At 46.1% G+C, this 14,937-nt stretch overlaps 1 protein-coding gene across 2 annotated transcripts in view; it reads right to left on the minus strand.

Annotated features, from left to right (window-relative positions):
• Nucleotides 1-212: 212 nt before the first annotated feature.
• DDX27 (DEAD-box helicase 27) overlaps nucleotides 213-14,937 on the minus strand; it is a 42,711-nt gene continuing 27,986 nt past the window's right edge. For both annotated transcript variants that reach the window (XM_069752243.1, XM_069752242.1), the window contains exons 16-21: nucleotides 8,418-8,514; nucleotides 8,059-8,153; nucleotides 7,862-7,979; nucleotides 7,657-7,759; nucleotides 7,273-7,341; nucleotides 213-522 (exon numbers count right to left, since the gene is read on the minus strand). In XM_069752243.1, coding sequence (XP_069608344.1) covers nucleotides 507-522; nucleotides 7,273-7,341; nucleotides 7,657-7,759; nucleotides 7,862-7,979; nucleotides 8,059-8,153; nucleotides 8,418-8,514 — 498 coding nt within the window. In that variant the 3' untranslated portion in view covers nucleotides 213-506. The remainder of the gene's footprint in view (nucleotides 523-7,272; nucleotides 7,342-7,656; nucleotides 7,760-7,861; nucleotides 7,980-8,058; nucleotides 8,154-8,417; nucleotides 8,515-14,937) is intronic.

Raw genomic sequence — 14,937 nt, forward strand, 5'->3', positions numbered from 1 at the left:
CATTCACATGTCTGGACGTAGCAGTCTGGTATACATATATGTATACATATAGGAGGATGGCAGGTTCAGGTCAGGAGCCCCGCGACCGCTCTGTACTCTGACCATGATACACGGATGTGTGACCAAGACCTTAGTTTTTGGCTATCAAGCCAATTGGAAGCAGTTGAGAATATCAGAGTCTAGATCGCTCAACAAAAACTTCAGAGTAGATATTGAATCTATTACTTTCTTTGCTCTCAAAATACTTTATGTATATTCTCAGAGTTAGAAAACATATTTTACATTATACAATTATGAACAGATCACAATCCTCATTAAAGTCCGTTGTACTTCTGCCAACCGATTATTCCAGGCACAATCCTTCCGGTGCTCAACCACTATATTATGTAATGGTCACGATGAAAGTTTTACAAAGTCCTGGATAGAGAGAGATTCTGCATCAAATGGAAAATCCTGTCTGAGTGAACGCCAGCTCCACAGCCCTGCATGTGTGACATCCGGTGTGATCATTTCCTGCGATACCTGAGAAATAAAATGTAAATCATTAGAACCCCGACTAAATAAAAGACATTCATCTTGGACATGCAAAATGTATATATAAGGGCTGATTCATTAAGGTATTTAAGCTAAGATTCTGATTTAAAACCTCTTAATAAGCTGGAATATTTTTCAACAATTTGGAAATTGTGCAAATATATAACAGCATTTGGCGTTTTCACACCAGTCCTGACCAGCTATGCCAATATGGGTGTAGAATGGGTGGAAGGCAGTGTGGTTACACCAACCAGTTAAATTTATGAAAGTCACTCCACTTTAGTGGCATAACGTCCTCCAGTCACCCTAGAGGAGTACATTTCTGTCAGTGCCTCTCAGTGAATTAGGCCCATAGTACAGCAGTGAGCCTATTCAATAAGATTCACACAAAGGAATTTTGTGGATATCATCCGTGCTGCTGAACAAATAGAAGTTCGGACGTATTGAAGAAAAGGAATGGTGGCATTATATCAACGTGTTTCGGAGTCTCTGGAGGGGGGATAGGATCCTGTACAGGATCATCCACGGAAGGTGACTTGCTCATCACAGCAGATCTGCTGCGCTGCGTGGAGTGGCTGCTGGACCGGCATCTTTGCGGCTTGTGGTGGCGATACTGCTGCTGCTGCCTAGGCTGCAGCTGCTGCACACTGTCCTCCATTTTAAGAGGAACTGCATTCCGCCAGGAATACTCCAATGCAGCAGTTTTTTAAATCTGTCGCACGTGTGACGTCATTTCTGGTCCTCCCCTGCACCACGTTACTGAGGGAGCGTCTGTGCATGTGCCTGCCCGGGGACCTGGAAGGAGTATTTCACTTGCCATCTTGCTCCACCTGCGTCCTCTGGCACCATTCTCATGTGCCTCAGAGCATATCCCGGCAGCTCCTGCCTACTCTACGGAGAGGCGGCTCTGCTTCCCTCCGCTCACCCTGCAGACCCATCGGTCCCAGTGGTGGCGGCCTCGGGCACCGCACCAGCCATGGCAGGGGCCTCCCCGCTACCAATATCCAGACTGACCGGCCCCAGATCTTCAGCTCCTGCCTCTTCTTTCTTTTAGGTACCACACACCAAAGGTTTACCCGCCAAGGACAGAAAACCAACTGATGAGAGGGAGAGGTACCGCCCCTTTTATCTGTAGGTTTCCTGTCCCTGAAAGGCGGATCCCCTCGCTCCGTGGTGCTGTCATGGGGGACTGAAAAATTATGTAAACCTGAAATAGCTATATCTAAGGGAGCATTCATCAAAACTGGTACAGTTGCTCATATCATCCAATTACAGTGTCTGTAATTCACAAAAATAAGGGGGTCGCTTTATGGAAATATTCCACTTCTCCTTTTATCTAGTTTTTTTGATAAAGATTAGCAGTCATCAGATTTTTATACCCACTAATGCAATGTATGTGAAAGAGCTGTAATGCTAATTACATTTAAAACTTTATTTTTTAGAAGTTTGGAATCACGTTGTAGAGAAATATATTGTGCACTATGCAAATGAGCCACAAGTGCATCAGGGTGGGCAATGCACCTACAGCTCTGAGCTCTTACTTCTTTTAGGGACCTGCCTCTCCTGCCCAACACCTAAAGCAAGTGCTGTCTTTCTCCAGCACAGAAGGGTCCTGATGAACAATAGGAGTGAAAAAAATGGTCAGTATCTGGCACTATCTGCAAATTATGCAAATCATGCCACACACTGCGTGTCTTTGTCATCAGGACCTTACTGTTGAAGCTTCGGGTTTGCACTAGAGCTCGGGAGTGAGAAGCAGGTTACTGGTACAAAAAAAAAAAACGTGACCTGTCAATCACTGAAAGGATAAAGCTGCACTCTGCAGCACTAGTGCATGTAAGGATGAATATATATATATATATATATATATATATATATATATATATATATATATATATATATATATATATATATATATATATATGCAATTTGAATTACATTACTGCTGTAGATTAAAAAATAATGGAGATGCTTAAATAATTTGGTCAATACATGAGGGCCCAGCAGCCAACGTCAAGGCGATCTCCAGTTGCTGGGATCTAATGTAAATCCGCTCTTAGGCTGAAGCCTACATTTATGGGTAGGTAGCATCCCTGCTGCAATTACAACCACCATGGGCTGATGGATGGAGTGCTCGGTCAGCAAGCCTATATATAAACAAAAACTGACTATCAGTTCCAAACAGAAAACTGGTGTCTACAGGTGCTTACTAAGAGTAACCATCTACATACATTACTAAAAAATAAAGTTGTATTCTTATTATTCTTTCTTATTATCTAGAGCAGTAATGTAATTCAAATTTCATGTTTACGTGCTATAGCACTAGAGAGTGGAATTCTGACTTTATTTCATCTAGCTTGATGCCCCATGGTCCTACCAGGGGGCTGGTACAGAGTATACGGCCCCTGGAGGAAGGTCCTGTTCCGAGGACAAGACACCAGATTCTTCAGAAACAGAATGGACAGCGGCAAGACGTGACCCTTGAGGGAGCGGCGATACAAGGTCCGACTACCAAAGGGCCAAAAGTAATGGTAGAGCAAAAAGCATGGGGGGCAGCATGATTGGCTTCGCACCAGCAGAAGTTGGCCTTCAATATGCGATGTTAAAATGTGAGAAGGCGTCGGTTTCCTTGCTCTCATCATAGTCTGGATGACCTGATTGGAGAAGCCACCGGACCTCAGTACCGCGGCTTCAACAGCCATGACGTTAAAGGGCCCTGGGAAGAGATCTGGAAAATCCTGGATTTTTCACAGAATGTCCACAAGGAGGTTGACTACTGCCACATACCAAAGCCTTCTGGGCCAACCTGGAGCCATGAGCATGAGGGGCACTTGATCTTCTTGACCAGTCTGTGGATCAATAGCAGAGGAGGAAATCAGTATGGGAGAAAGAACTGGGACCAGGGGATCGCCAGCACGTTGCAAACGACCGCTAGGGGATAATGAGATCTGGATACAAACTGGGGAACTTTGTGGTTCAGTCTGGACTACAGATTGAAGTCGGGAGTTCCCCTATGGAGGGAGATCTTGTTGAAGAATGTTGGGTTCAGGGACCATTCACCTGTAACGAGGCCCACTCAGCTGAGTAAGTTGGTGAATTAGTTGTCCACTCCAGGGATACGTACCGCCGAGATTGACTGTACGTTCCGTTCGGCCCATGACAGGATCTAAGACATTTCTGATATCACCGCTCTACTTAGTCCTTAGTGGTTTATGTAGGCCACCGCCATGGCATTGTCAAATTGGACAGCAAGCAAGAAGGTTCTGCCAGTGAACAAGAGCCAGGCAGATTGTTCCCGAGTTCCACGATCGGTAGGTCTTGAAAAACTACTCCCCAACCGAACAGTATTCCATCCATTCTTACTACCTACCAACGCATTGGCAGAAACGATCTTCCATGTTTCCACCATCCAAGGGACCTCTTGAACTTGAGCGAAGTGTGACAAGCCGGTCCAGAGAACGAGTGGACTTGTCCCATCTTGATAGGAGAAAGGGCAATAGAGGGTTTGTGTGCAACTGAGCAAAAGGGACTGCTTCCATTTAGGCTAGCACCTTGCCCAGGATAATCATGCAGAACCAGAGAGAGAGAGAGCGAGAGAGAGAGAGAGAATCCCACATAGTAGTGGGCTGAGTACTTTTCTTCAGGCAGAAAGACTCTTGCACGTGTAGTGTTTATTGAGTGTCCAGAGTGATCTGCAGACTCTTGCGACATGCTGCTGTGGATGGAGCTTTGCTCATGATGTCATCCATGACAGTTGCCATTACATTCGTGAAAACCCTGCTTGCTGTAGCTAGCAAATGGCAGAACTGTGAACGAAGTGAAATCCCTGGACTTTGATTCAGAGGAACCTCGAGTCTCCGCGCCTGTATGTCTCATGGCTGTTCGACAATCGCAACACATGCATTGTTTGCCTAACAAGCAGGCAATCCATGCATGTGTTGCGACTGTCTAAAAGCCGTGAGACATGCATGCGCGGAGACTCAAACATATTATTCGAGCATGCCAAAGACACTAAGTTAGCACCCGAGCGTGCTCCTTATAAGCGCACGCTCGCCCATCACTAGTAGATAGGCATTTTGAACGTCCACTGAGCATAGGAACTCCTCGGGCTCAATGTAGGCTATTACTGAATGATGAGACTCCATGCGGAAGTGGCACAGACGAACGTGTCTGTTCAAATGATTTGAGGTCCAGGATGAGGCAAACTGAGCCACCCTTCGTTGGGACCAAAAACAGGCCTGAATAAAAACCCGAAAAGCGTTCCTGTGGGTAAACGGAAATGGTGACATCAACTTTGTGGAGCAAATCGATAGCCTTGAAGAAGCTGGGGATGAGAGAAATTGTTTTTGGAGTGCGGCACTCAAAAAAAAAAAAAAAAAATGTGTTGGGGAGGGTAGCTATAGGGGGATGACGTCCAGGACCAAAGCTTCGTCAATGACAGAGAACCACTTGTCCCGGAACCAAAGAAGGCAGCCGGCCCACTGTGCGAGGTTTCACAGGTATGGGCGCCCAGTCATGCCAAACAGAATCTGTTGGATCAGGGCCTGGAGGACCTGCACTGGTCGGTTAAAGGGGCTGGCTAGAAGACAAGTATCCTCTATCCCTGGCGGGCTGGAGACTTGTAAAATTAAAATAAAAAAACAAAACAAACAATTCTTTATTGATCGAGATTTACAAACATACTCTATATTAAAATCCAGAGATGCCAAATTCCAAGATGGAGAACAAAAGGACACTGAAACGGACTGTGTCAAAAATACAGTTTTGAAATTACATGTCAGGTATCGCTGTGCACAATTAAAAATTATTGTAAAAACTCACTGCTCAAGAGAGTCTAGTTAGGTTTTTTTAATATATATATCCTGGGTTCAAATCCCACCAAGGACAACATCTGTAAAGAGTTTGTATGTTCTACCCGTGTTTGCATGGATTTCCTCCGGGTTCTCCGGTTTCCTCCCACATTCCAAATACATACTCATAGGGAATTTAGATTGTAAGCCCCATCGGGGACGTCACCCCTTGACGTACGTTTCAATTTATCTTCCTCACAATGAGTCTGATTAACTGCCAGAATCAAACTGTCCATCATCTTTTGTAGTTTTGAGATGTGTTCGGAGTCCAGATCAGAGTGACTCGGAACAAGAGTCTGACTCCAGAAAAGCCGGAGGGTCAGAAGAAGGAAAGAGCGAGAGAGGGATGCCATACTGGAGGACGCCAAAGGCGATGGAGACCTGGACAATGAGCTGGTGCGTGCCTGCTCTTGCGTGATTCTACCATGTTGGGGTTGAGGAACCGGAGGGTCCGGGTTGCCCATGAAAGTGGATGGGATCCCTGTGGCGGTAGCATGATTGGTCTCTGTTATAGGACGACTGCCCTAAGTCTGGAACACTTTGGTTAGGTTGGTGACTGGAAGTGAGCTGTGGCCTACTCAGACGGAGGTGGCGTGCTCACATTGCAAGCAGTGGGAGGCCCCTGAGGGGGATAGCATGGTGGATGGACTGCAATCCGGAAAGGGATGAGGTCTGACCAGAGGGAAACTTCATGTTCCAGGAAGAACAGGCAAAGTGTAAGACAATATCCATGTGGTTAGGCATAGAGGAGGAAAAATGTGTCACAGAGTCTTGCTGGGGATAGAGAGCTGCCCCCAGGTGGAAGAGCTTACGCAGGGCCTGGAGCCTGTGACCCTGGAGAACTGGTAGCAATGGTGGCTCAATGGTTTAGAGTGGTGAGCTGCAGATTCTGTAAGCCGAAAAGCCTGCAGAGGTTGAAGGAGAGCTAGTGACAGAAGATGATGCTGGGAATGAGAAGGTGGCGTAGTTTTCATCTAATTGAAAAAAGTGCCCTGATAGGCTAAAAGTGGTGGACGGAGGGGTAGGAGAGAGCCAGGGCATGCGCTTGGCCAGCTGCAGAGGGCGTGGTTTGGCTACTGGAGAAGGCCCTGGCGAGAGTGTAGAAGCTGGAGAGAACAAAGGCAGTGCGAAAGTGGCAAGCTGGTCTTGGAAGGAACAGACAGTGATAGACAGAGGGGGAAAAATGCCAGGGAAATAGAAAGACTTAGTTTCTTTTCTCTCGGAACCTCCCTAACTGCCCAGGTAGAAGATACCTGTCCTGGAGATCCCAGGAACCTTCTTTGCAAATTGTGAAGAAAGACAGTCATCAGACGTCCCAGATGCTGTCTGCATGGTGCCTGGAAGGTAATGGGTCAGTCTTCCCTCCCTGCACCATCTGAATCTGGAGGAAAGGATCGTCTGCTGGAGAGCCCCAAACACTCTTTGCTGCCTTAGGGGTCCTACCTCGTAGACCAGAGAGGAAACCATAGTGGCAATTCCACACTGCCCTTGGTCTCTACATGGGATGACAGAGTGACAACTCCACTCTGTTGCCATCACAAGCCATATCCAAAAGAAAACAAGGAAAACATTCATAAAAACATCAAACTTAAGGTTGAAACGAGATGGGGTTCAGACCCATGTCTGCCTCCTACGGACACTAAGATAAAACTGACTAACCTTGTGCCAGTTGGTGGGTGTATACTGCTGAGGAGCAGTTAACCATTTTCACATAGTGGCAGCCCCCTGTGTCCCCCAAATGAGCACAAGGATACCATTAGTGTTCTGTTCATTAAACATTCTTAAATCCATCTATAGAACACCTTTCAACAAATTTGTTTTTGTCTGTTAAAGTTAAATGTTTCTCCAGGTAAATTGACTATAGCAACCAAATAAATGTAATACACACCGAGATTTCGACTTGAAATTTCCTTTCCTGTGTTGAATTCCCAGCCTCTTCCTGTCCTCAAATGATGGTCTAATAGGAGAAAAAAAAAATCATTTCTTATTCAGTATCTGGAGGCCATAAGGTACAGAACAATCAATGGAAGGAGAAATTATTACATTGATTTCTGTCGTTTTATGCCCAAAATCCTAACTGATAGCATGGGGACATCTTATCAGGACTAAAACTGCTGTAAGAATATCGCAGGAACAAATTGAAACAAGAGGAGAGGCCATGATATAAAAATGTAATATTTGTCACAGAACTTTCCCTTAAAGGGGTGCTCTCTTCTGCATTCATTAGAATAGAACACATGCATAACACTTGCTGATCATGCGTCTAACTTACCCTGCCCTGTACTGTTTCAAAGCTTTACGACTAGTGTTGGTTAGTTCTTCATCAAACACTGTGGATTTCTTCTGCTTCTTTGGTTTTGCTTGCTTGGCTAAAGCTGTATATAAGAACAAACGCATATAAATATACAATATCGGATCTACTAAACCACAAAATGCTTACTGGTGCTGCAGTGATAACTACCCCCTTCAGTACCTACCTGCAGGGTCCTCATCAGGAGGCATTGCTCTAGCCCTCTTCGGTTTGCGGTCTCTCTTGGCCGCTCGCTCTGCATACATCTGAGCTTTCAGCACCTCGAACTGAGAGCGTTCCTCTGGCTGTTTAGGAGAGTACTTTAATGTCATTTGGGATAGGGCACAATTTTTAGAAAAGTACAACACCGAGGAGGTCACCTACTGTCAGTTCTCCTTTCTTTTTTGTGTTTTCCAGGAATTTCTTCCTCTTTTTCTTTCCTCTTAGAGCCAAATCAAACTCCTGAAGAGCATGGGACACTGGTGTGGAATCAGAAAAGAACACTTTAACTCCCGTTTGCTTGTCAGTGTGACAATCAGATGATTGTAAGAGGGTGCTCATTTAGAAAATGGGTTGTTCAGGCATGGATTCAGAACAGAGAACAGAACTACAACAGGACTGTAGTATGAAGTTGTCAAATCAGCAGAGAATTTTTCTTTGCAAAACCAGGGTGAGGAGAAGGGGGATGTATACTTATTTACTATATACCGTAATCAAACATTGAACTGTAGCCATCTACTTACATTTTTCCTTTTTCCTTTCCTCCCTGGTTTGGAACCAGCTTCTTTCCATACGGTCTGGTTCAGACCCCGGCTCTAACTTCTTTTGTGCTACACTGATCTAAAAAGTGACAGACCAGCATTGTAATATGCACTATAGCAATTTTTAGTTGGTTTCCCCAGCAAAATTCCTTGCTGCCCACTGCAGGATTTTTCTTTATTCTCCCCTTTATTAGCCATCTGTAGTGTGTACAATTTGCGCATTAATATACTTATCCATCGCTGTCTCATGCAGTTTTCAACACTGCAGGAGTGGACTGGAGCAGAGCTGGAAACGGCCAATGGCAGCTGAAAAGTATTTTAATGCACACACTTTACTGGTAACTAACAGTGGGGAAAAACCAGCAAGGGTCTGATATGATATGGGAGACCTAAATTAACTCTCAATAGACAATATCCAATACCAGAGGGGGAGCAAATTTTATAAATGGTACAATTAAAAAAAACCTAGAATAAAATAAACACACGAGGACGACCATCAATACAATGACATAAAGCGCAAGTGCTCAACAAACCAGTGCTCATATACAGAGATTCAATCTCACCAATGTGCCATGATGAGACACATTCCTCCAGGCAGGATTCATTTCTATGTTACCCTGTCGTGCCCCATGTGTTGCTCCTGCCCTGACAGTACAGAGGATTCATCAGGGGAGTATGTAAACTTTAAGGGTATGATATGGGGAAGGGGTACGTAGCCCAATGACAGGTGTATCATGAAGTACCAAAGCCTGCAATGGCAATGTGGTCATAAGTTGCACTGTAGTGGGATACGTCTAGTGGCGTACTTCTACCAACACATTTAAGATGGGATAGTTATTATCATTACTCCTAAAAAAAAGGGACTCCAAAGGGCCAATATCTCAGGCTTAGACATAGTTGCTCTTAGAAAAAAATAGGGATTTTTGTGTACTCACCCTAAAATCCTTTTCTCCAAGCCAATCATTGAGGGACACAGACCACGGGTGTTATGCTGCTGCCACCAGGAGGCTGACACTAAGTAATACAAAGAAAGTTAGCTCCTCCTCCACAGTATACACTCTCATGCTGGCTCCCAGAAAACCAGTTCAGTGCAAAAACAGTAGGAGATCAATAACATAAGAGTATAACAAGTCCAATTACAGAACAAGTACAAAGCCACTAACAGGGTGGGTGCTGTGTCCCCCAATGATTGGCTCCGATAAAAGGATTTTACGGTGAGAACACAAAAATCCTTATTCCTCCTTCGCCTCATTTGGGGACACAGACCATGGGACGTCCCAAAGCAGTCCCTGGGTGGGGACAACTTGACAGATCAGGCCCTGCGTAAAAGCTGCCTAAAAGCCCGATACTGCGGCCTGCAGAGTCCGCCTGCCAAGACTCACATCTGCTAAGTCTGGATGTGAATATTATAGTGCTTCAAGAATATGTGCGGACTTGACGAAACTGCAGCCGTGATCTGCCAACGCTTGGTGCCTAATGGCCCAGGAAGCCTCTATCGACCAAGTGGAGTGTGCCCTGATCCCCGCTGGGATAGGCAGACCTCTAACGTGGAAGGACTCCTGGATGGTGGAACGAATCCACCTGTTGATCATATTAGATAAAGGGGCTAAACCCTTCCTGTGACTATCAGGAAGCCAGAATAAAGTGTCCGACCTTCGGAAGGATGCCATCCTCGATACGTACGTTCTGAGAGCTATTACTTCGTCCAGAGTATGGAGAACCCGTTCCGCTTTGTGGACTGATGCCAACAAGACGAGGGAAGAACAATGTCCTTAACAACAAGGGACGGGAACTGCCTGAGGACAACCTTGCCTTGATGAAAATAAGGAAAGGAGTCTGAAAGGACAGAGCGGATAGCTCCAAAAAGTCGCCTGAATGACGTGACTGCAGAGAAAAAAGGCGACCTTCCATGACTAACGTCAGTGCGGATCAAAAGGAGTCTCCTGTAAGACCCCCAGGACCAATTAAGGGCCCAAAGATCTAGCGGTATGTGATAGGGAAGTACCACATGAGTAACTCCCTGTGTAAAAGTCCTTACTTGCAGTTTTGTTGCAATAAGACCGATCAGGCCAAAATCTGGACTTTCTGCGAAGTGAGCGCCAGGCCTGAATCCTGATTGATTTGAAGGAAAAAAGGGGGAGATATCATGATTACTGCCCCAAGCAAAATGCATAGAGGCAGGCTTACAGCACTAGTTGCTCACAACTTGTTGTGAGAGTCCCACCTGGGTCAGAACTCTAGTACCTTGGCGTTCAGTCTGGATGCCGTCAGATCCACATCGGAGTTCCCTAGCGAAGGCAGATCTGTTGGAAGACTTCTGAAAGAAGTTCCAACTCGCCTGAGGCGAGACTGACGACTGAGGAAGCCTGCCGCCCAGTTTCCTACTCCTGGCATGTGCCCTGCCGAGATCATTGGAATTCTGATGTGGTGACCCGTCAGATGACCGTGGAACTGCTGTTGGGCTAGCCATAAAGCTCGGCTCTCCAAACACTGATCGGGAGCCTGGATTCCCAAGTTGACCGGCGGCCTTGAGCAGTGTGGTGAAGACTGGCATGAGTAGATACTATTAACCATTGAACCGGGAGAGAGGATCTCCCCTAATTGAGGGGGGAGCTCAAAGTCCACTATCTGAGAGACAAGCGGAGCGAAGGGGACTGCTTCCATTGCCACCCCCATTTTTCCTAGAACCCTCACAGCAACTCAGAAGGAAGAGTGGACGAGGGACAAAGTTCACAAGCTCCCTACTGGGGGACCAAGGACTTGTCTCAAGGGAGAAAGCACCAACCCTCAGGAGGTATCCAGGACCATCCTCAAAAAGATTATCTGCTGGGCTGGAAATGGGGAAGACTTGCTTAAGCTTATCAGCCAGCCCAGGCGAGACAGAGTATCGCAAGTGATAGAAACAGACTCAGCGCAGTCCTAGAAGTACGGTCGCTTGACTAGAAAGTCGTCCAGATAGGACAGGATGACCACACCCCGAGAGTGCAAGATGGACATGACAGCCGCCATGACCCTTGTGAACACCGTGGGAGCGGTAGCAAGGTCGAAGGGCGAAGCTGAAAACTGAAAATGCTGTTTGCAAATGGCAAAGCGCAGAGATTTTTGGTGAGGGGGGGGAAAAAAAAAAAAAAATCAGGAGTGTGGAGGTATGTATCCCAAATGACGATGGATGTTAGAAATCCACCTTTTTCCATTGAGGTAATAACCAAATGGAGGAATTCCATCCGAAAAAGGCAGACCCTGCTAAACTGTTTAGAAATTTGAGGTCCAGGATCGGTCTTACTTTTCCGTCCTTTTTTGGGATCTAGATCCCTTAAAATCTAGACTGTCTTGATCAACCCTTCCACTGCTGGTTGGGTCCATAGGAAACATGCCATCCTTTGTTCCTGCGTGGGAACGCCGTGATAGGGAAAAAGTAGTGGTCCAGCCTGGATTGGTTTCAACTTTTCAGCGAATAACCACTCTGGTAAGGGAGAGGTGTCAGACTTTTTTGGACTCGGAGACCGCTTTCCATTATCTGAGCTATGATGCTCTTTTCAATATGATGGCGCTGTGCAACTAGTCGCATCCAAAGAGGCTTGGACCACAGTCTCCCGCTTGAGAGATTTGATTGGCTAGCTGTACTGCCTCCAGGAGAAGGCTACTGTTCCCAGTGAGGATACTGGTGGGTCTACTACAGGAGATTCTGCACAATCTTCCCTCAGATCTCTTTTTTTGCATGTATCCAGAGAAGCTGCCAGGTGATAGAATGCGCAGCTGTATCCAGCAGGTCAGGATAAACTGTCTCTTGCTGTTGCTGCTTTCTTTAGACGGTGCAGAGTTAAGGTGATGAACCCTGGATCCACCATCGGTAGAGAGGGACCGTCCACCTCCTTGCATCATCCGCTAAACAGTAGTGATGCAGTGGGGGCTGCTTGAATGCCAAAACGGGGGTGTCTGTCCATCCACGAAGTTCAAGCCCCCTGGTGGACAGGGCTAGTTGTCCGGCAATGGCCTGGCTGCAGAAGACGATACATGGAGGTGACACTCCTTGTGCTGGTCTGATGATGGTGTGGGGAGATCGGTGCCCTTTAAAAGGACCTGTCGCCCCTAAAAATCAGCCCAGGCATGGCATCCCACGTCGCAGGAGAGGATACGGGGAGGTGATACTCCGCATGCTCGCCTGTTGTTGGTTTGGGGAGATCGGAACTTGAAAGGATCCGTCGCCCCTGTCAGCTGATGAAAAAGATGGAAAATGAGAAGGATTAAAATGAAATAAGATTTTTGGTCTGAAAACCAGACCCAGCATGGCATCCCACGTTGCAGGGGAAGATACATGGAGACGACACTTCACATACTTGCCTGTTGGCTGAAAAAGGATACCGCTCTGGCTTCTTGAGTGAATCGCTTATCCGGACTCTCCAGGTCCGGGTGAATAGCAAATATTCTGTGAGGGAATTTAGTAGTTTTGGAGGGAGTTTAGTCATTTTGAAGGACACTACGTGATCCGGAGCAGAACTGGAGTACTCGTCAAGCTACAGAGATTGGTTGACGGCCTCAATAATTTAATCCACAGTTTTTCGGAAAAAACTGGCAAGACCAGATCCAGTAAACCTCTGAATCATACTCAGAATCATGTTCGCTACACACCTCTGGTGAAAGAGCGAGAAGCGGTGCTCACGGATGCCAAGGCACTTGATAGCTTGGTAGGTGTACTACGGATCCGTTTTCTAGATGCCTGCAGGTTTCTAGACTGCTTGCAGCCCCTGCTAGCTGACGGCTGCCTTGTAGGAGGGGATCCATCTACCTCACTCATGGGAGCTACTCGATTTACAGAGGGATTCAATCGCTTCGGCCAGAGAAGCTATGAATTGTGACAGTGACAGAACCCACTTAGGGGAACTAAGTACACTGGGCTCGGCGACAGAGGGTTCCTGGACGTATTAGGGGTCACAGGTCGCGTTTCTGTACCCTGCAAGGAATGCTAGCGGTATATACTAGCTCAGCTCTAAAGCAGCGCAACTCTGCAAAGTTGTGCAGCAGAGCACACTGTCTAAAAAAGGGGGAGCCTGTGGGTATTGTGGCAGTGTAACACTTACCCAGGTCCTGTGCCCCTGAGAGAAGTCATTTTCCTATTCCAGGAAAAAAAAAAGCTGTACACTATAGTATGGCGGCTTGTGGGACCTGCATGTCTCCAGAGCTGCTTGTCCGTCACCAATATGGCCTCCATGAATCAAAGAAAACACTCTCGCAGTGGGCGAGAAGTGCCAAACGGATTGCTGAGTGAAGAAGACTAACTGGGGACTCTAGACTGGTCATGTGCCTTTAAGACCAGGGAGTACACTAACCACAGTAGACAGAACAGTATTTCAAGTGACTGCAGTTTGTAAAGCCCCATTAACATCAGTTATACTACAAGAGACTGGTGCGGACCTCATCCATGTGGCGGTGAGGGATCGGGCGCCTTCTTTGCTCCTATCCCTGGATGCGGAGAAGGCGTTTGATCGGGTGCATTGGGGATACCTGTATGAAGTTCTAACCAGATTCGGATTTGCGAGTAATATTGCTAAAGCAATCACTCTGCTATATTCTCATCCATCAGCGTCGGTTTCGGTCTCTGGAATGATGCTGGATAGGTTTACTATTACTAACGGGACGAGACAGGGGTGTCCGCTATCACCCCTTATATTCGCTTTGGTGATTGAACCTCTAGCGGAGAAAATTAGATAACACTCGATGATATCAGGAATTCAGGTGAATAAAACGGAACACAAAATAGATTTGTGGACGATATTATTCTAGCTTTAACTAACCTGACAGAGTCATTACCGGCAACAATGCAAATAATCGAATCATATACTAAAATATCATATTATAAGCTAAACGTGTTTAAATGCCAGGTACTAAACCTAACCCCATTCACACAACACCCAAAAAAACTTTGAGAATACCCTTTTAAATGGGAAAATGACCATATTGAGTATTTAGGTATTCGGCTAACACTCTCAGCAGATAAAATGGTATCATTGAATTATGAGTCTCTAAGGAAGAAAATCCAAACTGACATGTTACGCATGAAGAAACGAACTATCATGGCTGGGCAGGATTGTGTTGGTGAAAATGTTCATTCTTCCACAAATACTGTATTTGTTCCGCAATCTCCCCATCATATTTCCAATGAAAATATTAAAAGAGATTCAAACAATGATTTTAAAATACATTTGGCAAGAGAAAAAACCCAGAGTCCAAGCGGACACGCTTTACATCCCTATGAGAAAGGGTGGCCTAGGGCAGGGGTGTCAAACTGCATTCCTCGAGGGCTGCAACCAGGTCATGTTTTCAGGATTTCCTTGTACTGCACAGGTGATAATTGAATCACCTACACACATAATGATTGCAGCACCTTGTGCAAAGCTAAAGGTCCCGTCACATTAAGCGACGCTGCAGCGATCTAGACAACGATGCAGATCGCTGCAGCATCGCTGTTTCGTCATTGTGTGGTCGCTGGAGAGCTGTCACACAG

This window comes from Ranitomeya imitator, chromosome 2 (assembly GCF_032444005.1).
Source record: "Ranitomeya imitator isolate aRanImi1 chromosome 2, aRanImi1.pri, whole genome shotgun sequence".
Taxonomy (NCBI): domain Eukaryota; kingdom Metazoa; phylum Chordata; class Amphibia; order Anura; family Dendrobatidae; genus Ranitomeya; species Ranitomeya imitator.